Source organism: Rhinolophus sinicus, chromosome 1 (genome assembly GCF_057876585.1).
Source record: "Rhinolophus sinicus isolate RSI-liver-muscle chromosome 1, RSI-T2T, whole genome shotgun sequence".
NCBI lineage: Eukaryota > Metazoa > Chordata > Mammalia > Chiroptera > Rhinolophidae > Rhinolophus > Rhinolophus sinicus.
The window spans coordinates 165321609-165345573 of record NC_142501.1 but is presented as its reverse complement, the minus strand read 5'-3'; the positions used below and the strand labels follow the sequence as shown (position 1 = coordinate 165345573).

The 23965-nt window shown below is 39.7% G+C and overlaps 1 protein-coding gene across 6 annotated transcripts in view; it reads left to right on the top strand.

Moving 5' to 3' along the window:
* Positions 1–8896: 8896 nt before the first annotated feature.
* The window catches only part of LIN54 (lin-54 DREAM MuvB core complex component), a 63317-nt gene continuing 48248 nt past the window's right edge, over positions 8897–23965 (top strand). The window contains exon 1 of one of the 6 annotated variants that reach the window (XM_074324238.2): positions 8897–9074. Coding sequence is in view for 2 of the 6 variants with exons in the window: in XM_019731329.3 (XP_019586888.1) it covers positions 9805–9826 (22 nt within the window). In the remaining 4 variants the exon portion in view is untranslated. Of the gene's footprint in view, positions 9075–9192; positions 9827–11014; positions 11346–23965 lie in introns of those variants that run through there. The other 5 variants (XM_074324251.2, XM_019731329.3, XM_019731331.3 and 2 more) reach the window with 5 other exon arrangements.

Here is a 23965-nt window from a genome sequence, read left to right as displayed (position 1 = left end):
ATTTCATTCATTCCATGTTATACACACAACACCCTCAGTATAACAATACTAATACCTACCACCCCCCAATATGATTGCTGAAAAGAATTCAATATTTTCCTGCTATTCCTCTCCCCATTTCCTCTCATTTTTGTAATTCTAGTATGTCTATATTATGAGCACATATAGCCATTAAAACAATACTTTCTTCATTTCATCTTAGTTCTATAAGTAATAAATATTTAATGCTTACCATCTGCTCTTATATTGATATCTCTCTAGCCATCTTGGTTGTCTGAAGCTAGTTCTTTACTAGGTTTCTCAGGAAGTGCTCATGAAGACCATATTCTTGCATGTTCCTGTATGTTCGTAACATCTTGTGCCTTTTATGTTTGAAAGTCTGTTCTGTTAGATATAATAAACCCTGATTCACTTTTTGAGAATCTTAAGTGTGGCTGGCACTCCATATTCTTGTGACATAAAACATTTTTGAAAAATATCTCATGAGGGCCTAATTTTCTTTCCCTTATAAATTACTTACTCTTTTTGCCTAATGCTCCCCAATTTTTTCTCCTCTAATATCAGGTAATTTTACTAGACTATATGCTGGTGTTGGTCATTCTCGATCAATCTTCTCAGGTACACAGTGTGCCTTTTCAATATGTAGTTTCAATTTTTTTCAACAACATTATCTTTAATTATATTTTTGTACTTCTTTTTGTTTCTTCAGAAACTACTATTATCTATATGTTAGATCTTCTTTACCTAGCTTTAATATTAGTCATTTTCCTCAAAACCTTTTTATTTCTTTTTTCACATCTTTTTTTATTTTAAAAAATTTCTTCCTTTTTAACTCTCTTAAGATACCACCTGCCATTTTTAGTTACTCCTGGTTTCCTCTTAGTTTAATCTTCATTACTAAAACGTTATTTTTATTTCTAATTCTTTCCTGAGTACTGCCACATATTCTGGGTGTTTCTTTCATGTCCTATATCATTTTCCTTTAAATTTAACTAGTGTGAAAGGTATATTAAGGCTTAAAGAAAAGTATGTCATCTTTTCAATTTAACTAGTGATTGCTTTCCCTTTCCTGATATTCACTATCAAACACTTTTTCTGTAATAATATGTGAGAACAGGTATTCAGCCATTTCCTCCCTTCTAGACATTTTAGTCCCCCATTGTCTCTTTATTATACCTCAATAAATGAGACTCATAATATTTTTACTTCCCCACCCTTCACTCCTAGTTGAGACCTTTAGAACATATTTACTTTTGCCCCTCTATCACCACGTAATTCCTAGGTTTCACTAAGAAAAGTTGGTACTTTTCCATTTCTCCAAGTATTTGATTTTCCTTTGCAATGTGTCTATTTTAGCAATCCTTAATTTACTACTTGTGTTATTATAATTCCTAGTGACCTTGTCATTATTTACGTACATTGCTATGTACATTTAAAGAAATTACTCACCACAAATTTCCCTTCTCTTCATCTTCCCTGTCTTGATATGAGGTCTCTGTTCTGATTGTTTTATTGTGTGGTAGTGTTCACTCCTAAGTGATCCCTCAGATGCTGTGCATGGGTAACATTTGTGAATCTGCATATTCACAAATATCTTTCTATCATCCTGACAGCTGAATGAGATTTGGGCTGAGCTGCTGGCTGTCTTTTTCCCTCAGTGACCTGTAAATGGTACTCCAGTCTTCTAGCTTCTAGGATTTTAGATGAAAAGTCCAGTGCCAGTTTCTCTGTCTCTCTCTTTCTCTCTCTTTCTCTCTCTCCCCCTCCTCCTCCTCCTTCTTCTCCCTTTCTTTCTTATCTTTGAGAGACTGAATATGCAAACAGAAATGGCAAGACCAAATATTAAAATAAAGCTCTGACCCACAATCTGCAGCAGTCATCCCAGGAAGCCAAACAACTGTAGCAATCAGCCCAAAATGTCAACTACTCCATAAATAACTGACAGATTCTCAAATTTTTGCCCCTACTTCTAACTTAGGACCCAGCAGCGAAAGCCAAGTATGTTCCCCTCACCAATCACATAGGACACCCCACTTCAATTTAGGCTGCTTGACAGCTTCCCTATGCCAACAGCCTCTAATTAGGGCGCACCTGCATTTCCGCTTTACCACTACAAAGCTTTCCCACTCCTCTGCCTGCCTTTGCCTCACTGTTAAACAGGTGATGGTGGCCAACTCCCTTGCTGTGAAAAGCTCTGAATAAATAGCCTTTGCTTGTTCTCATTTGGTCACTCTTTGTGTTTATTTCCACAACTTCCTCTTTCTACTTCTCCCCTTCCTTTTCCTCCCCTTCTTGCTCCCCCAGCTCCCTGTCCTCCTTGTTCTTCTTGTTTTTCTTCTTTTTATAGGTAACTTGTTCCTTCCACCTGGAAATTTTTAAGATCTCTTTACAGGGGTTTTCCTCAGATACGAAGGGTGTCTTTATTCATTGATCTTAGCTGAAACTCAGTGACCCCTTTCATCTGCAAATGCAAGTCTGTCCTTAGTTCAGGGAAACTTTTTATTATTATTTGTTTAATTGTGACCTCTCTTTTACCTGTTCCTTTCTCTCCTTCTGAAACTACAAATAGTCATATTTCAGGTCTCTTGGATTATCTTCAAAGAGACTTGCCTTTGCCTCATAATTTCTCTCTTTACATTTTTTGCTCTGTGATTTGAGATATTTTTTCCATTTAGACTACTTAGCAATATTTAATCTCCTGCAATATATTTTCAATGTTGTGTTTTTAAAATCATGATTTTAAAAAAAAAATTTTTTTTTTAAAAAAATCATGATTTTCATATGTTTACTTTTGTAAAAATGTTATAGCTGCTTTATTTATAATAGCACCAAGTGAAAACAACCCAAATGTTCATCATCAGGAAAGTGGATAAACAAGGTGTGGTATATTCATTCACTAGAATATTACTTAGCATTGAAAAGAAAAAAATTAGACACATGTGTTTAAAAAAAAGTTCACCTGGGTACAAGTAGCATCCCATCTAGCAACTAGAAAGGTGCTCCAAGGAGTTTTACAAAGTGGAAGGTTTTTAAAGGCAGAAAGAGGGTGGGACAAAAAAATTAGAAGAATGGATTATTTCAGGCAAGGTTACCTTCCCTTAGGGGAAGTTTTATCAAGCAGATTACTTGACTAGTGTTGACCAGGGAATTCCATCCAGACTGATTTATTTAAAATTCCACTCCTGGGAGAGGCTGAAACTACAGTATGGTTAGGTGTAAAGGCTTTGTGGGGCTTGTCAAAAGCGAGTCCACTTTGAATTTGTTATGTTTTTAACACATGGAACAACATGAATGGATCTCAAAAACACTATACTGACTGAAAGAAGCCAGACATAAAATAATTCACATAGGCATCCCCCCATCCACAGGGGAAAGTACCAAACCCTGTATATACTCCTTTTTTCCCCATACATACATACCTATGATAAAGTTTAATTTATAAATTGGACACAGTAAGAGATTAACAACAGTAACTAATAATAAAATAGAACAATTACAACAGTATACTGTAATAAAAGTTATGTGAATGTGGTCTCTCTTCTCAAAATACCTTATTGTACTGAATTCACCTTTTCACCTTACAGCAGCACTTTACAGCTTCTCTTTGGCACATCCGAATTGCCAGCATCACTACTCTTGTGCTTTGGGGCCATTATTAAGTAAAGTAAGAGTTTCTTGAACACAAGCACTGTGGAACCATCTCAGTCAACCTGGTAACTCAGATGGCTGCTAAGTGACTAACGGACAGTAGTGTATACAGCTTGGCTAAGCTGGACAGAGGGGTGATGCATGTCCTGGACATGATGGAGCGCGACAGCATGAGATTTCATTATGATACTCAGAATGGTGCACAATTTAAAATGTATGAAGTGTTTATTTCTGGAATTTTCCATTTAATATTCTTGGACTGGCCTATAGTTTGCCATAGCTTGATTGTCCTGAATTGCAAATGAGTTTATTCCTGAATAAACTAATTTGCTAGTAAAATAATTGGCTATTTTATTTTTGAGGTTGACATTATGGTTCCATCTACACATAGTTCTAAATGTGATACAACTAATCTATGGTGATAGAAAATCAGAAATTGCCTGGGAAGGGTGGCAGTTTACTGGGAAGTAGTAGGAGGTGATAGAAACGTTCTATATGTTGGTAGGGGTGGGGGTTATATGGGTGTATATATTTGTCAAAGTTTATCAAACTGTACACTTAAGATCTGTGCATTTCACTAAATGTAAAACCTCAATTTAAAAAGGGAATGAAACTATGCTTTTTGTTCCATAGTCTCGTGTATAGATACTGAATTTAGTCTTCTTAAGTGCTTTTATTTACGTATTTATATGTTATTTATGGTTTAAGTTGTCTTCTGTCTTCTCTAGCGGTTTCAAAGGCTAATGCTCATCCAGCCTCAGAGGAAGAGAAGTTTCAACACAATGGTTCTGCTTCCCCAAAGCTCCTCCGGTGTCAGGATAGCCAGCAGGTCCTCTTAAGGACAGTGCCCAGCCAGGTCCTATCCTTCCCCTTAGAGGTCCATAGATCTTCACAGGCTACACTTTCTCCTTCTTCAAGAGTGTGTTTTGATCCTCTTCCCTTTTGATCTCTAGATTCACTGTAACCTTACGCTTCATTCATGCCATCTCCTGCCCACTGTGTCTGTCTGCTGGCTCCCATATACTCATGTTTCAAGTGGGGTCATATAGTTGAATTGGAAGTGGAGAGAAAGGTAAAAGAGATGTGATAGACTGATTCATTTTTGTAAACTACCTGGCACCCAGAACTATGTGCCTTGCATTTAGTAAGTGCTCAAAAAATATTTGTTAAATTGAGTAAAGAACATAGTTGAGTAAATAGGAGTCTTAGAAAATCTCAGCATCATTGAATGTGATGGTGTGTCCATCTAAAGCTCCCTTCTCTGGGGGTGTCACTAAAACCAAGGAGTATACAAATCCAAAGATTGAGTAGGAACTAATGTCAGTAAGGTGAAGATGGTCTGAATATGCCACCAACCCTGGCAATAACCAGAAGAAGATAGTGAAACTTAGGTTGTGAAGCCAGAGCTCTGAGAAATAGAAAGACAATTAGAAAGAGGTGGATTAGGAGACTAAGTAGAAAGACTATGCTGGGTAAAAACTGTGATGAGAATTGTGGGTCAACAATAGAGACCCTCAGATTCTCTTAATAAAATAACACCTGCAGGAGTTCCAGCTTCTGCCTCAGTATAGAGAGCTGGAAAAAGCATTGCTCTCACCACCACCACAATAATCTAAGTAATGTACAAAATCATAACTTTTTCTGAGCCAATCAAAGAGCTGAGGTCACAGGGCAACAACTAGCCTGAAACCTAAGGAAAGACAGGTGATTCTAAACACAAATGAGATGCAAGCACTGGGTTATCTGTGGCAGAGCTTGGGAAGGAAGATGGTGTAGCCATACAAACAGGAAAGAAGAATTCTGCTAAATTTTAAAATAAATTGCTAAAGACGGAGTGTGGGCTGGCAGGGAACCCCATGGGAGGCACGATCATAAGGGGGGTTCACATCCACTCCCAGGGTCTTCTCCAGGGACCTCCACGGGGCACCAAGGACAAAGATTTGGAGCAGGGTGGCAGACAGAGACAGGCTGCAGGGTGGTCAAGGCCTAGAGGAGAGGAGTGGCTGCCACTGCAAGAAAGGCAACCAGACGCCGAGACCTTGTGCCCAAGGAACAAAAGACTTCCATTGATGGAGGAAGGCAACAAACCTGTTTTTCCCCAAAGGACATGTGGAGACCCACTGCAGCTGGAGGAATAGGAAAAAGGGGAAAAACCTTGAATCCTGGGAGAGAACTGGAAACTGTTGGGCCTAGACCATTAGAGGTTATAGTGCTGAGGGAGGATTAGGGTCACGGAGACCCAAGGACACGGAGCCTGCCTAAGAATGAAGTTGGAACAGGACCCACCGCAGAGAAGCTGTTTTCCTTCCCCTCTTCCCCACAATCAGCCTAGCAAGGACCAAGTAACAAGCATTCACTGCTGGGAAAAAGGCAAGAGCTTAGAGTGACCCTTTCTGAGTGGCAGGGACACAGAAGGCCTAACTAAAACTGGACTTAATGACAAATGGACTCATGAACAAAGGAACTTCTGAATAATCTTTTGGAAACTAACCTAGTTTAAGAAAATATGATTCACTAGCCTATAACCAGCAGTATGCCTGGCACACAATAGATGCCCAGTAATGCATTTATTTTATCTATGGAGAGTCCTACCCAGCTCATTCCTCTATAACACCACCTTTTCGTTTTTTTCTATCGTTATTCCCCCATTATTTATTTTTAAAGGTCTATTTTTTTCCTACTTGTTTATTGTCTGTTGCTTCCTCTAGAACTGTGGTGGTCCATATTGTAGTCATCAGCCACATGTGGCTGTTTAAACTTAATGACAAATAAAATGGAAAATCCCATTCCTTAGCAACACTAGCCACATTTTCGTTTCTTGACAGCCACATGTGGCTGGTGGCTGCTGTATCAGATAGTATGGCCATAGAAGAGTCCCCCCACTGTGGAAAGTTCCTTTGGCTAGAGCTGCTGTCTTGCTCACCACTTTATTCCCAGTGCCCTGCACAGTGCTTGGGATCTAGTAGATGACCAACAAATATTTGCTGAATATTTTTAGTTCATCTGGCAAAGCCATCACATAAATGTAAAGCAAAGATCCTCTTTTGAAATATAGATGTTTTGAAAATCAGTGGCTCTTAGGAGCTAAAATCCTTTCTTTCAAAAAGTAAAAGATTAGATTACAGGTTAGGCTGTGTTGTAGCTTTGATTATTAATAGTTTTCAGTCACTGAGCACTTACCATATGCCAGGTGCTGTTCTAAATGCTTTACACATACTACCTCATTAATCTTCACAACTACTTTATGATGTATGCACTATTTCAAGTTGCAATAACTGACATGCAAGAGGAAAGGAAGTTGCCCGACATCACACAGCTCTTAAGCATCAGGGTCAGAATTTGGGCCCAGGCTGTCTGGCTCCAGAGGCCAAGCGATTAACCACAACACTAGCTAGCTCTGTGTGATTATTTTTAATAAGAAACATTTAGGCTCTCTTTCCCAGTATTTAAAACTTTTTTCTCTTATTTAATTGCATCTAGCTAAGGCACCCTGAAAAATGTTAAGTAATAGCTGCTAGAGCCCTGCATCTTTGTGGGTTCCCTGGCTTCAATGTGAATGCTTGTGCCATTTCACTCTCTCTAATGTATAATGCTACTGTTGTTTTCTGATGATGATCTTGATCCAATTAAGGAAATGGTCTTTCATTTCTAGTTCAGTAAGAATTTTTAAATTCAGAAATGGCTGTTGAATATTATGTAATGCATCCCTAGAGAATATCATTTGGCTTTTCTCCTTTAATAAATTACATGAGATTTCTTAATGTTAAACCACTGTTCTTGGAATAAATTGTACTTTGTCGTGGTGTGGATTCTTTTTATTACCACATTACTGGATTTGATATCTTAATACTCAATTTTGTCTTTGTAACATTCATAGTGAGAAGAGAATTCCCCACTTTTTTTTTTTAAGTACTGCTTACCTTGGGTTTTAGTATCAGGGTTATGCTAGCCTTGTGGAATAAGGTGGGAAGTTTTCTCCTTTGGGCGGATTCTTTGTTTCCCTGGGCTTGGGTGCCCCATCTCACTCCTCTTCTTCCTTCCAGAGGTGCTCCATGGTACCACCAATCATTTAACCATGAGGCTGTTTTGTCACACTAACTCTCAAGGTTTCTTGTAAACGGGGCTCACCTACAGATCCCCAACAAAGCCTGTGTATAATTCAGCTTTCTCACGTTCTGTGCACTGGCCACAGACCTTCCCATTTCCAAAGATTTGCTAATTTCCTGTCACTGGCCTTGCTAAAGTCTAACCACTGAGTTTGAGGTGGGAGTTGGGGGGTGGTGTTGATCACGGCAGAGTAGAACGAACATTTGAGGCAGAGACTGTGTAGCTACTTGACACTCCTCTCCTCATTTAACCCTCAGAATCCTGGCTTTATTTTTATTTTGTAGATGGGAAAAGAAACTTGATAACTGTTATATACTAATAAGTGGAGGTGCCAGAATTTAAAATCCGCACTGCTTGATTCCAAAGTGATTGCTGCTTCCACTACCTCTCACCTCCTCCGCTGTGTTCCAGGGCTAGTCTCTCAACGTTGACCTGTACGTCCTCCTCTCTCCATTGGCAATTATCGACTGTACCACACTATTTTACATTACACTCTTGTATTTTCTATTGTTTCTTCTGTGTAGCTCTTGTCTCACATGGAGCAGTTATTACCTGAATAATCTCTCAGTGCCTGTTCATATGACTCCAAATTTGGGTATCTTTTCTTATTTTATAATAAAGGATAGCGGGAAAAATAAAAGGAAAAGGTGACTAAACACAAAGAATTTTGATTTGTCTTAGCTGTATACTGCAAACAAGTCCCTTTCAAAATAAATTTAACTCTGCGTGTTCTCCCAGGGGCTTTTTAGTGACCCCTACAAAATTAGTGCCTAAGAAACGAAAAGATTTGGCATTTGCGAATATTGGTCACCTCCGCGCTCAAGCACATCAAACAGCAGCAGGATGCTGGAAATCGCACCTGCAGCACGGACTTTCTAGCAAGGAAGGGTAGAAGAGGAAGCCCTTACACCTGCAGGTGTGATCCCGCTCTTCCCCCTCCCAGCCATAGTCGGATGGAACATTCCGTGCGAAAGCTTTGACAGAGCTCCCACTCAGAGTCACGTGGAGCTGGAGCGTACTTGCGGCACCTTGCGGAATGACGCGAGCTCGGGTTGCTAAGGGGAGGGCCAGGCGCCGCGGAAGGGGCGGGGCGGAGGAAGCCGGCCGGGGAGGCGGGGCGGACGGAGTGGAGGGGCGGGCGGAGAGGGGCGCGCGGGCGGGGAGGGCTCGGCGTATTATGGGATGCGGCGGTGGAATGGCGCTGGGCGCGTGATTTTGAACAAACCCGGGTCTGTGTCTCGGAGGCGCCGCCGCCGCCGCGGCTGCTGGGAGCCCAGGGAGCGCGGCGCGAGGAGGAGGCGGCGGCGCCGCCGGCTTTGGTAAGTGTCAGCCCCCGGGGTGGGGGCATCTGGGCGGGCGGGCGGGAAGGGGCCCGGCCCCCGCTTCGGGTGGTGGCGCGGGCGGAGGGCGCTGGACCGCCCCCTCCTGGAGCCGGGGCTGGTGGGTCGTCGCAGAGAGCGGGAACCTGCAAGCTGGGGGTCGCCGCACCCCACCCCCGGGCCGCAGGGGGCGGGAGGATCCTCCGGGCTCTGCCCCTTCCCGCCCGCACCCGGGAGGGCGGCTGTCACCCGGCAGCCCGCCCTTCCTGGCTGTCTGGAGGAAGGGCTCCCGCGGCTGTTGACACGCACACTGCGTGGCCGGAGGAGCCGGCGGTGTCGGCCCGGGATTTCTGGGAACCGGTTTTGCTGCTGTGTCATTTTGTACCAGCCCCTCCTTTCCCTCCTACCCGCCGCCCGGGTCTTCCTACGCCCCTTTGTATGGTGTCTTCTTCGTGTGTGTCCGTTTTCCTCGCGAAGCCCACCAGCCAAATGTCATAATGTTCCCGAGGTGCACGGGGGAAGGGAGCGGGCCGGGACTTAGCTTGGTCAAGCAACGGTAAACACCAAGAAGATTGCGGGTGGACGAGGCTGGCGGTGGGGAAATAAAGTTTAAAGATGAAGACATTGGGAAGACTTGATACTCTCAGCCTCTAACAGGCTACGCATAGAGACGGCGATTAGGCTGGGTGGTAAATAACATTAGTTTAAGCCTGAATCTACTGACTTTTATATGGAGTTGCCATTCAAGCAAGGTAAGGAAATGAAATGGCTTTTTCAACTTCTACCTCACTCTTCTTAGACTAACTTCTAAAAAAGACAGTAGAGCGGCCCTATTCGGAACCTTAAAATTCAGTTTGCTCATTTCAGATAAGTCTTTTAGAGCTTATGCTGTAGTTGAATGTATAGAAATTAAGTTTTTGAATGGGTGATTATCAAATCTTTTTGAAATTAACAAAGGTAGCCAATTTAGTTTTTAAAAAGATACTGGTCTTATCAGAAGTCTTGCAGCTTATGTTTTCTTGTTGTTTTTGATAATTTAAAAAATACCTATGTACTATTATTTATTAAACTGCATGATGAGAGGAGCTGGAAGGGGTGGGTGGGTAACTGGGGTCTTGTTCTAAAGCAAGCTGTTTCACTGTATTGAACAGTGGTAGATTTTTTTTTTTTTTTTAATTTGGTGACATAGATGCTAAAAACGTGGCAAAGAATTTTAGCTTAGAGGTAAATTTTCTGTTTTAGAAATTGTTCATTCATGAATAGGATCAATACATTTTAAACGTAGTTGCACTTTAACGTCTTAAACCAATCGCAGACAAATTGAAAGTCACAATGTTCATAGAAATGATCAAATGAAATTAAGTGGAGAGATAAATAATTAAGAACTTTATTTTTAAAACTGGTTGTTTGACCATAGTATCCACATGAGGATCAGTGCCTGTAATTTACAAACGTGTCAGAAAGGTCAGACGTGCATATGGAAATAGCTCATTCTGTCAAAGTAGTGCTGACAGAGGAGGAAAGTGTCAGAGTTGGTGAATGACGTGAAAGGTCTTGATCATGTTTTTAGTGTCAGAGATGGGCACAGTGAATAAAACGCATTCCATCACCTCTATCAAGTTGCTTTTCTGAAAATTAAAGAATTCGAGTGTATTGTCCTTGTCGCCTTCCCCATGGCTTTTGCTCTTCAGAAGAAAAATGTGCGGGACTGGGGATCCTGCAGGTAGCGCGACTTCCTTTGGTGTGGCTGTCGGGCCCGCAGGAGCACCATTTTTCGTTGTGGGGTGAGAGGTCTCGGCGTGGGCTGTGTGTACATTAGTATCTCCCCGTGCATTTGAAGGTTGGCGGGGCCGGCGGGAGGTTTCCCCGGATATGTGGGTGTGCGCCTCTCGGGAGGGGAGGGCTGGGGATGGGAGGAGGAGGAAGGGGGAGGTTACTGGCGGCGGCGGCTGCGGCGGCCCGGGCTCGGGCTGTCGGGGAAGCTGCTGAGCTGTGATGGTGATGACGAGGTGAAAATGGCGGATCTTTCGAAATACAATCCCGGCCCCTGACATACCAGAGGCGGCGGCAGTGGCGGCGTCGCCACCCGAGCTCCCTCTTCGGTCCCCGCGTCCCCCGTAGCGCTCCACTTCGGGCAAACTGGAAAAGGAAGCGGCTGGCCAGAGCTACCGTGCACAGGCAAACAAGCACCGCCCGGGCTCGGAATTGCCCGGGACCTTCTGGAGCCCCCACCTTGGAGCCGGAGGGAGGAGAAAGCGGCAGCCGCTGGAGGTAGAGAAGGGGGTACCCGAGGGCTTCTCTGTCTTGAGATCTCTTTATTTTGCGGCGGTGCGGGAAAGAATTGCGTTGTGAATCAAGGAATGACTAGTCCGGAGTGCAAAGAATCAGTAGCCTCATAATGACATCAACATTATTCTTTGAGTGTTAAGAGGGCTCGAGTTTGCTCTAATACCTAAGGCTGCTGCTGAGGCCTAGAGGAACCGCTAGCACTTATCATGATTTCCTGATTTAATTTTCAAAATATCCACTCTGGCGGGCGTTGGTGTGATGATGTTCAGCAGGTTATGGGGTTGTATGTTTCCTTTAGGGAGGCAGAGCATTGGCATTTTATTCTGCATTCAAGACCTTGTCTTAGATCATAGTCTATAACTTGTTGAGATGTGGATGCTCACATTTTTTGAGCGCATAGACCAGTTTTGTAATGGTTAAAAATGTTGTTGTTTTTTTTTTTATGACTCTGTCATCCAAAGAATGACCCCTTTGCTCCTGCCATTGGCAAATTACAATTGAGATGTTGTCAGGCATGTTTTATATTTATATGTTTCTCTGCCTCCTCCATCCATTTCATGAATCAGAGAGTAAAGTTATGGAAGATTTTGCAGTGGATTTTATAATCCAAGTGAACAATAGCCCTGGGAGTTCTATTTTGCTTAACAAGTTTTACCTTCATTGTAAGAAGGAAGTTGTGGTGGCTTGATGCATGCACCTGATGAGAGTACATTAGGTTAGTAAAGATGAATTGAGAGCTCCTATATTCTAAATATTGGAGCCATTTGTTTAAACAGCTGGAGAATTGGATTGATTGACTTTATGACATCCATAGTTTAATTTTGTTAGGTTACCTAAAGATCCATGTCTTGTGCCGCAGATCCCTAAGGAATCTGTTTCCTTGTACACGACAGTAAGTAGTGTTAGTGAAAAGTTACATGTTAATCAAATTTTTATATAGTATTACTGTAATTTGTAGCCCTCTGTTTTCTTCTAGCTTTTGTAGTGGCATATTGGGTCAGTGTCGTTGAGTATATGAGAGTGAATAGAGAGAAGTGTGTATTGGTAATTTTATGATTAGCAGTAATTTTCCCTATCCAAGTTTCCTACAAAGAGATGATGTCATGGTATGTCATAAATATCATACATCATGTGTTTTATTCAGAGGGGAAATATTTATGTGTGTATGTATAACTTGGACTTTTGGCTTTCACTCATTAGAAAAATAAGGGACCAAAAAAATTTTTAGGGGAACTAACTGAGAAGTACTCAGAAGGTTTAGTTAATTAATTTTTAAAAAATCATTTGTTTGATGTTCTTGTATTATCCGGTAGGAATTCGATTGTTTTTTTTCTTCATAGATTTTATGTTGCAATTATTTGGTCCATGCCAACCCAGCTGCTAGATTAGAAGTAAGACTAAGAATTTTTAAAACATTCAAATAAAGAGGGAGATTAAAATGTTTTTTCATTAGCTTTCTTTTGCTTTCAACCACAGAGGGCTATTGTCTTTCTGTGATTCCTTGTGCTTATCTTTAACGACCAGTTTTCAGATTGTTGTGGGTAGAACAATTGTCTATTAATAATTAGAAATATGTTAGAAAGAAATGAAGGGTTACGCCTCCAGAGATAGTCCAGTGTCTTTTGGGGTGAGAGGAGCATTACACACTTTCATTACTTTTCTCAAATATTACTATTGGTTATCTGTTACGTAGTACATACTATGCTAAGGATAGGGGATACCTCAGTATCATTGCTTCAGGAAACTCTCAGTTTAGGAATTGTTGGAGGTAAAATTGGAAGGATGGGGTTGAGTAGGGTCATAATGAAGAAGGCCTTGAGAATTATAGAAAATTTTTAAATAGGAGAATGAAAGCCTCAGAGATGCACTTGAGGGAGATAAATCCTGTAGCTTTTATGTAGGATGTGTTGAAGGTTAGAGGAGATGGAGGTAAAAATACCATAGTAGGCTCCAAGCTTTGGAGATTTGGAAATTCTTGGTTACATTTGGAAGGAGACATTGTGAAGGTGTAATCTGCATGATATATGATAGATTAATATATTGAGAAACATCAAGGATGATAAGATCTCAAACCCTGCTGTTTGATAGAATATTGAATGCCATAGAAAAAGAGAAATTAGAAGAAGCTTATTTATATAAAGAGGAAAAGACATTTTTGCTGTTAAATTTATTGGGATGAGATTGGTTAGTAAAATTATATAGGTTTCAAGTGTACAATTCTATAATACATTATCTATATATTGCATTGTGAGTTCATCACCCAGAGTCAGTTCTCCTTCCATCACCATATATTTGATGGTGATGGTCTTATTTTATTATAAGACCTGATCTTCTATTAATGTTTGCTGCAAAAGACACATTAGAGCTGATTGTCCGGCTAGGTCTTATTTTCGGGGAAATGATATGAGTGAAGTCATGGTTCTCAACTTTTTTTGTCTGACTTATATTGCTTAGCATGATAATCTCAGGGTCCATCCATGTTGTCACAAATGGCACTATTTCATCTTTTCTTATGACCAAGTAATATTTCATTGTATATATGTACCACATCTTCTTTATCCAATCACCTATCAAAGGACACTTTGGTTGTTTCCATATTTTGGCCACTGTGTGATGCTGCAATGAACACAGGGGTACATATATCTTTACAGATAAACGTTTTCAGATTTTTGGGTGGATACCCGGAAGAAGGGATTGCTGGGTTGTGTGGTAATTCTATTCTTAGTTTTTTGAGGAACTTCCATACTGTTTTTCATAGTGGCTGTACCAATTTACATTCCCACCATCTGTGTATGAGGGTTCCTTTTTCTCCACAGCATCTCCAATACTTTTTATTACTTGTCTTGTTGATGATAGCCATTCTAACAGATGTGAGGTGGTATCTCATTGTGGTTTTGATTTGCATTTCCCTAATAGCTAGTAAAGTTGAACATTTTTTATATCTGTTGCTTGTTTGTGTGTCTTCTTGGGAGAAGTGCCTATTCAGGTCCTCTGCCCATTTTTTAACTGGGTTCTTTGGGGTTTTTGTTGTTGTTGAGTTGTATGAGTTCTTTAGATATTTTGGACATTAACCTCTTAATGGAGGTGTTGTTTGCAAATATCTTCTCCCATTTGGTGAGTTGCCTCTGTTTTGTTGGTTTCTTTTGCTGTGCAGAAGCTTTTTAGTTTGATATAGTCCCATTCATTTATTTTTGCATTTACTTCCCTGTCCTTTAAAGTCAGTCAAATTCATAAAATCCTCTCTGAACCCAAGGTCCCCAAGTTTAGTACCTATACTTTCTTCTATGCAATTTATTGTTTCACGTTTTTATATTAGGTCTTTGATCCATTTTGAGTTAATTTTGATATATGGTGACAGCAGTCTAGCTTCATTCTCTTGCATGTGCTTTCCAATTGTTGCCAGCATCATTTATTGAAGAGGCTTTCTTTTCTCCATTGTGTGTTTTTGGCTCCTTTGTCGAAAATTATATATATATATAATATATATATATATATACAATATATATATATATACACACACACACACACACACACACACATATATATATATATATACAATATATATATATATACACACACACACACACACACACACATATATATATATGGGTTTATTTCTGGGTTCTCAGTTGTGTTCCATTGGTCTATGTGTCTGTTTTTCTGCCAATACCATGCTGTTTTGGTAATCGTTGCTTTTTTTTTTTTTTTTTTTAAATATAAATTGAAATCTGGGAGTGTGATACTTCCAACTATGTTCTTTTTAATTAGGATTGTTTTGGCTATTTGGGGTCATTTGTGATTCCGTACAAATCTGATGATTTTTTTGTTCTAGTTTTTTAAAAAATGCCATTGGAATTTTGATGGGAATTGCATTAGATCTGTGTATTGCTTTGGGTAGTATGGCCATTTTAACTATGTTGGTTCTTCCAATCCATGAACACAGAATATCTTTCCATTTCTTTGTGTCTTCAACTTCTTCTAGTAATGTCTTGTAGTTTTCAGTGTATAGGTCCTTGGTTAAGTTTATTCCTAGATATTTTATTCTTTTTGTTACAATTACAAAAGGAATTGTTTTTCTCATTTCTTTTTCTGAAATTTTATTGTTAGTATATAGGAATGCAGTGGATTTTTGTACATTGATTTTGTATCCTGCAATTTTGCTGTATTTGTTTATTGCTTCTAATAGTTTTTTTGTGGAGTCTTTAGGGTTTTCTATATAAAGAATCATGTCATGTGCAAAAAGTGACAATTAAATATCTTCATTCCCAATTTGGATGCCTTTTATTTCTTTCTCTTTCCTGATTGCTCTGGCTAGAACTTCCAATACTATGTTGAACAACAGTGGTGAACGGGCAACCCTGTCTTATTCCTGATTTTAAAGGAAAAGCTTTCAGTTTTTCAACATTAAGTATGATATTAGCGGAAAGTTTGTTGTATATTGTCTTTATTATGTTGAGGTACTAGGAAAAGGATTTTCATTTGAATTATAGTATATCACATACCTGTCTTCACAGTAACCATGCAAGTAAACTGAGGCTTAGAAAGATTATTGCTTAGGTGTACACATTCAACAACTAGGAGTGCCAAAATTTGAAAGTGGGTATTTCTGATTTGAATCCCTGTGTTTTTTCCACCATGTTAATCTTAAGCATGAATAATGTACAGTCCCCATTTAAAGGGAAAAAAAACATATTTTAGATCCCTAGTATTGTCCTAAATAATTTCATTAAAATATTTAATTTTTAGATGTATATAAATATAAATTCCTTATGCTTATTACTTTTTTTTATATTGGGGAAGGAGAACAGGACTTTATTGGGGAACAGTGTGTACTTCCAGGACTTTCTTTTTTTCCCCAAGTCAAGTTGTTGTCCTTTCAGTCTTAGTTGTGGAGGGCGCAGCTCAGCTCCAGGTCCAGTTGCCATTGTTAGTTGCAGGGGGCACAGCCCACCATCCCTTGCGGGAGTCGAGGAATTGAACTGGCAACCTTGTGGTTGAGAGCCCACTGGCCCATGTGGGAATCGAACCGGCATCCTTCGGAGTTAGGAGCACGGAGCTCTAACCACCTGAGCCACTGTGCCGGCTCTTTATTACTTTTATACAAGTATAAAACAAAAGTAAATTTATAAATGAAATATGAACAAAACTGTAAAACATTAAATTTAGGGTGATGATGATGTTGTTTTGCTGAAATGAAATCTTTCTTTGCATTGTGAATGTACTATGGTCTGCCTTGGCAAGGTGTGCAGTTTTCTATATATTATATATCCTATGATAACTCAATTCCTACACCACTTTTCTGTATTTGAATGCTCTAAAGCTTTCCTCTTTAAATCATAAGTTAGGTGATTTGGCTTTCATTTGGCATAAATATATCATTTACCTTGTAAGATCCTTCTGCGCCTTTTCTTTAGCTCACCCTAATTCTAGTATCGCTGATTGCAGATATGAGGTGGTTATCCAGATGATCCAGAATATACTTTTTCAAAATATAACATCAAAATGAAAATACAAACTTTTCGACTCTTCATCAGGAATCATGGTTTATAGTCCACTGCTCCTAATTTGGTTTGAGAAATGTAGTTTTGTAGCTAGCTTTTGAGATTTTGATGCTTGATTTTAGAAATCAAAGTTAAAATCCAAATAGTGTAGTGAGCCACTTAGTGCTGGTGGTAATTTCTAGGTACAAAAGTATAGTTCTTAAACACTCGGATATTTCTGTCTAAACATCTGCAATTACTCATCTGCAATATGGTTATAGGTCATCACTTCATATTATTAAGTGTAAGAATGAAAACAGTTGTTCACCCAGGTTGTCCTCCACCTGTAACTTAGAAAAGAACAGTGTTTCTGTACTGGTAATATTCTGTAAGAAACTTTAAAAAATGTAAAAGCATAGAGCGTTTGTCATTTCTATCTTATGTTATTTTTTTATTTTATATTTAATTCATTTCTTTTCATGGTTACCATCCTAAATCAGACCCTCCATTTAGCACTGTCTTGAACCAATTACTGTAATAGCCTTCTAACTCGTCTTACTGCCTCCAGCCCAATAATGTGCTGATATGAAGTTAATCCTCCTAAAGCACAGCTGTGATCATGCCATTCTTCTATTGATTTTTAAGCTCTGTTAGGGCAAGGTCTTTGGTTAATTTCCCATAATTCCCTTCACAAAGTTGATGAGTAATAAGTATTTGTTAATCAAATGACTGATAAAAATCATAAGGTAGTTAAAAGCTAAGAGAACCTCGTAGATTTTAAGATGGAATGTTATTGCAGAGTGTATTGGTTAAAAGCTGAATCTGAGTGTTTAAAAACTTATTTGAGTTTTTAAGGGAGTTTCTCAGTTTGTTAGTGTGTCTTATGACAATGTGAGTTTATTTCATTTGAAGTGTTGTGAAGTCTCAGCATTATATAAACCTATCGTAATCAATAGACAAACCAAAGTTATCTTTCAGAGCCTAGTGTACAAAATGCTAGTTTTAGATGACACCCCTTCTCCATGGTTAATTTATTCATTCTTCAGGTTTGTATTGAGAGGTTGTTATTCGCCTGCTTTGTTCTAGGTACTGGGGATGGGATACAGAGGTCATGAAGACAGACAAGTCCTTGTCCTCATGGAGCTTGCATTCTAAAGAAGTAGGGGAGGGAGAATCAGACTGTAAACAAAGGGACTTTCTGATTGTGACAGATACTGTGATGGAAATACCAGGGTAATGCTATAGAATGCCTAGGGCAGTGGAAATGGGAGTGGGGGTGCTAGTTTAGTTGGAGCTTATAAATGTAATACAGTTGAGACAAATTTATAAATCATTAGACTTTCTGAAATGAGTCAATCTTTTAAGTTTCATCAGACTTAAATCATTCAACCGTGTTTGACTTTTAAGGGGGAAAAATCTTAATGTATTGATTTCCAGAATTGTACTTTGCCTTTAGAACTTTGTTTTATGAGCAAAAAATATTGAAGGCATGGGGAATGCATTGTATGTTCTGTACTCTTTTACTACCATACCTTGGCAGGTACCATACCTTCTACAGCTGAGGTGAACTAAAGTGCCTCAGTCCTATTGGCTTGTGAAGATACTCTGTTTTCTTGAAGTGGTCCTCCACACACTGGTGATGAGGTTGCATTTGATAGTAGTACATGTCTTCCATTCCTAAGGGATAAAATTAGAGTGATGATTCATGTAACTAGATGGCCATACCCTTTCCTGCCATGCCCACAAGCTCCTTTTGAGAGTTTCTTTTAGCATAAGCCGCCCTGCCTGTGACCCTGATTGAAACAGATATGGATGTCTAATCATAAAGCGGTTATCATATTCTGCTCAGTGACTTATGAGGTGTGCTGGCTCCAGAACTCTGCACAGGCCTATACTACATAGAGACTGGCCAGACCAATCAGACCTTTTCTTGTTAGAAGTTTGAACTTTATTCCTAATTCAAAGGCAAACCCCCTGTCTTGTAATTCCTAGTCGCTTTTAAGAGAACAAATAAAAAGACATGTTCTTCTTAATGACAGAGCTTCAAAAATACATAAAGTAAAAATACACAGAAGAGAAATAAACAAACCCACAATCATGTTTGGGAATTTTAACAGCCTTTCTCAGTAATTGGTACTGTGTTTCCCCCAAAATAAGACCTATCCAGACCATCAGCTCTAATGCGTCTTTTGGAGCAAAAATTAATATAAGACCCAGTCTTATTTTAATATAATATAAGACCGGGTCTTATATAATATAAGACTGGGTGTAATATAATGTAATGTAATATGATACCGGGTCTTATATAAGACCGGGTCTTGTATTAATTTTTGCTCCAAAAGACACATTAGAGGGCCGGCCCGGTGGCTCAGGCGGTTAGAGCTCCGTGCTCCTAACTCCGAAGGCTGCCGGTTCGATTCCCACATGGGCCAGTGGGCTCTCAACCACAAGGTTGCCAGTTCAATTCCTCGAGTCCCACAAGGGATGGTGGGCTCTGCCCCCTGCAACTAAGATTGAACACGGCACCTTGAGCTGAGCTGCCTCCCGGATGGCTCAGTTGTTGGTTGGAGCGTGGGCTCTCAACCACAAGGTTGCCAGTTCAATTCCTCGACTCCCGCAAGGGATGGTGGGCAGCGCCCCCTGCAACTAAGATTGAACACGGATGGTGGGCTGTGCCCCCTGCAACTAGCAACGGCAACTGGACCTGGAGCTGAGCTGCGCCCTCCACAACTAAGACTGAAAGAACAACAACTTGAAGCTGAACAGAACCCTCCACAACTAAGATTGAAAGGACAACAATTTGACCATTGTTCCCCAATAAAGTCCTGTTCCCCTTCCCCAATAAAATCTTTAAAAAAAAAAAAAAAAAAGACACATTAGAGCTGATGGTCCGGCTAGGTCTTATTTTTGGGGAAACACGGTAGAAGAGGAAAAAGTAAGATGGTAGAAGATCTGAGCCACACTATCAACCAACTTGAGCTAATTAACATATGTACAACACATTCTTTTCTCGTGCACGTGCAGTGTTCACTAAGATAGACCATATACTAAGCCATAAACAAGTCTCTAATTTCAAATGATGGAAATGTTATGGAATGTATTGCATTCACTGACAATAATTGGAGTAAGTTAGGAATCAATAAAAGATAGAAAATCCCCAAATATTTGGAAATTAAATAGTATACTTCTTTATTTTCCCTGTGTCAAAGATGAAATCATAAGGAATGTTAGAAGACATTTCAAGTGAATGATAATAAAAACATTGAAGTTAGTAGGAAGCTAAAGCAGCATTTTTTAATGGAAATTTTTAATGTTAAATGTTTATTTTAGAAAAGAAGAAAGGTTTAAAATCAATGATCGAAACCAATGATCTGACAAACTTTCTGTAAAGGGCCAGATAGTAAGTATTTTAGGCTTTGCAAGCCATGTAAAAAACAATTTTTATACACACAGTCACACACACACACACAAAGACACACACACACACACACACACACACACACACACACACCTCCTCCTAACTATTTAAAAATGTGAAAACCATTCTTAGTTGGAGAGTAATTAAACAGATCATGTGCCTGATTTGGTCTATGGGCTATAGTTTGCTGAACCCTGATTTATGCTTCCACCTTAAGCTTCTAGAAAAAGAACAAATTAAACCTAAAGTAAGTAGAAGGAAGGAGGTAAAGATAACAGTCAATTAAATAAAAAATGGACAATTGAGAATATCAATGAAGCCAAACTGATTCTTTGCAAAGATCAATACAATTGATAAATATCAAGCGAGACTGATCAAGAAAAAAGGAGAAAAGACAGAAATTACCACAATGAGAAATGAAGTGTTGACATTTCTACAGATATTAAAATAAGAGAATATTATATGTAACTCTGTTAATAAATACAGCAACTTAGAGTAAACAGATAAATTCCTTGAAAGACACGAGCTGTCAAATATCGAAGATCACTCAAGAAGAAAGAGATAACCTGAATAACCCTACATCTAGTAAAGAAATTGAATTGATAGTTAAATACCTTCCCACAGGAAAGTTTGATGTCTAGATGGCTTCACTGGTGAGCTCCAGCACACATTTCAGGAAGAAATAGTAAAGCCATGCAGACTTTTCCTGAAAACTGAAGAGGAGGAAACACGTCCTAACTCATTGTATTAGGGTGGCATTATCCCCAGACAGCCACTACAAGAAAAAAATAACCTACGGACCAATATCCCTCGTGAGTGTAGACAACAATGTTTAACAACATATGAAATAGAAGTCAGCAATATCCTTAGTTGGCATGCAGACCCGCACAGCAGCTCCCTGGGCCTCTCCATGTCTGCTCTGTGGGGCTTGCGGGCAATGGAGGAACTGGTAACATACGGGATGCTCATGGTCCTTGCTGTGCTGTGAAGACAGAACCAAGACCTGTGTGTCTGACCCGGGACCACTGTGTGGGCTGGCAGTACCGATGAAACAGCAACAGGCTATTTTGTTAGCCTGTCTGGAGGTCAAAAGTCTCAGGTCCTTCACAGTTCCTAACAGTTTTGGCCATGAGGATGGAGTGCTGACAGAGACATGGCTTTCTGGAAGAGGAAGGATGAGGGCCTTGCGGACTGGGTTAGGGGATAGGAAAAGACTCGCTGGCATTTCGAATGCTCTTACTCAAGTGATAAGGGTGGCATGTGCAGGAGGAGTAAGAGTCCTTCAGTGTTCTACCTCTTAATGACTATTTAGGGGCTGAGCTGAGAGGTGGCCCAAATGGTGCTTTGGTTATTGTGTACTCAGTGCCGTGGCCCCAGATGAAAGGCAGTGTGGCTGTAGCTGCTGAGTTAAAGAGTCCCCTGAGGTGAGAAAATGGTGTGATACTGAGGATATAGAGCTTTGGTTGGATGGAAAACATTAGAAGTTTGTTTAGTTGAGCTGCCAGTTTGGGTACTTGAAACTGAAAGTAAATGCACTGATAGGCCACTGTCTCCCTTCATGGCCTGACCTCTCCCTCCTCCTACACCTTCACTTCAGGTGTTTTAAGGAGAAAGATGAATAGGAGTTGGGCTGAGGTCTCCCAGTCCTTAAGGGGGATGAACAGCCATACCCACCTGTCTAAATATGCTGGGGGAGCTTCAGGGAGAGGAGGGAGTCAACCTTTTATGGCTCTGTTGGGTACTGGCACCTGTCATCCTCCTGCCTCTTTCTGGGGGAGATGGAGTATTCAGATGCAACTGACAGGGCTTGGGCAAGTTTGCAGTGGGGAAGGGAAGCTGATGTGACATTGTGGGTGGGGCCCTTTGCTGTGTGCTGTTTGGCTTCCATTGCTAAGGTCTATTGGTACTGATGTTTTACGTACCTGTACTGTAAATGCCCCTACGTGCCTGTGGGGACTCTGCTGATCAGGAAGAGCCACATGTAGAGTAGTGCCACTACTTTGGGGTCCCCAAGCCCTAGTGATTCCTTTGAGCTACAAGTTATTGTGACTCATGATTCTGCAGTATATACAAAGAACTCATGCAGCTCAATAAGAAGAGGGTATCTTTAAGTATAGCTAAAGTTTTTAACAGGCACTTTTCAAAAGAAAATATACAAATAGATAATATGCATGCGAAAAGTTGATCAACATCATTAGTCATCTCAGAATTGCAAATTAAAACTACAAGGAGTTATCACTTCACACCCATTGGCTGAAATGAAAAGACCAACAATACCAATTGTTGGCGAGGATGTGGAGCAGCTGGAACTGTCCTCCATTGCTGGGGGCGTATAAAATGGTATAGCCACGGTGGGAAATCATTTCAGTGTCATGCAAAGTTAAAAATAAACTTACCTCATGACCCAGCACGTCCACTTCTAGGTATTTATTCAAAAGAAATGAAAATGCATCCATAAGAAACTTGGAACTTGAATGTTCATAGCAGTATTATTCATAAGAGCCCCAAACTGGAAACAATCCAAATGTCCATCAACAGGTGAATGGATAAACAAATCATGGTACATTTGTACAATGGAATATTATTCAACAGTCCAAAGGAACAGAAGTACTAATAAGTACAAGAATAAAAATAAATCTCAGCATGCTGAGGGAAAAAACTCATACTGTATGATTCCTGTATGTCATGAGTGCGTAATATGCGATTCCATTTATGTAAAGTTCTGGAATGGGCAAAAAGGCAAACTTAATCTATAGTGATAGGACAAATTGGTTGTGTAGAGTGGGTTTGACTGTAAAGGAGTAGACTTGGGGTTTTTTTTGTCCATTTTAAAATACCAGTGATAAGAATTTAAGACAATATAATTTTGTGATTAAAATTATGAACTTTGGTATCATAAAACATATCCTGAGTTTGAATCCTGACTTTTCCGTTTACTAGCTATGTGACCTTGGGCAAATTATTTAACCTAAGTTTTTTCATCTGTAAAATAGGGGTAATAATGATGCCATCTTATTGTGACGGTAAATTAAATTGTGCCATCACTGGTAGATAATAAGTGCTCAATAATGATGATAAATTTGGCAATACGTTTGTTACTGCCATGTCTGTTACCCTTAATCTCAGAATGGTTATTGATTTTTATATTTTAAAAAAGGGCAGAAAAAGAATTGTTCATTAGATTCCTATGGATCTTTGATATTCTATGGGCAAATAACTTATTGCTGTTTAGTCAGTCATAAATATAATGTGCTTCTTCAATAAGTGAAGACAATGATACGGACTCCTTTATCGGAAGTTCTGCATAAACTTTGGCTAAAGGCATCACAGTTCTGATTTGTTTATAATCTGCTTTATTACCACTTGTTTTCTTTGTGGGGACTGGCTGTATACCTCTTAAATGGTTCCCTTTTTGATAATTTTAAATGGCTGAGGAGGATTTGAGAATCAAAAGTCTCTGTGGAGCTAATTGATCAGACTTGGGCCAAATAAACCATTTGATTTGCAGTTACTGAGATGGATTACTCTGGACAGTCTTTTAGCATTAATTTGAGTATTTAATGGATTTTTATAAATGGTTGAATACTATCATTTTAGGACCTAGTTCACTGGAGATGTGAAGATATTTTCCAATATCTGTTTATATTTTAAAATCTTTATTTTTTTTGTGTGAATTAGCAGTTTTCCAGTCTGTCAATAAGAGG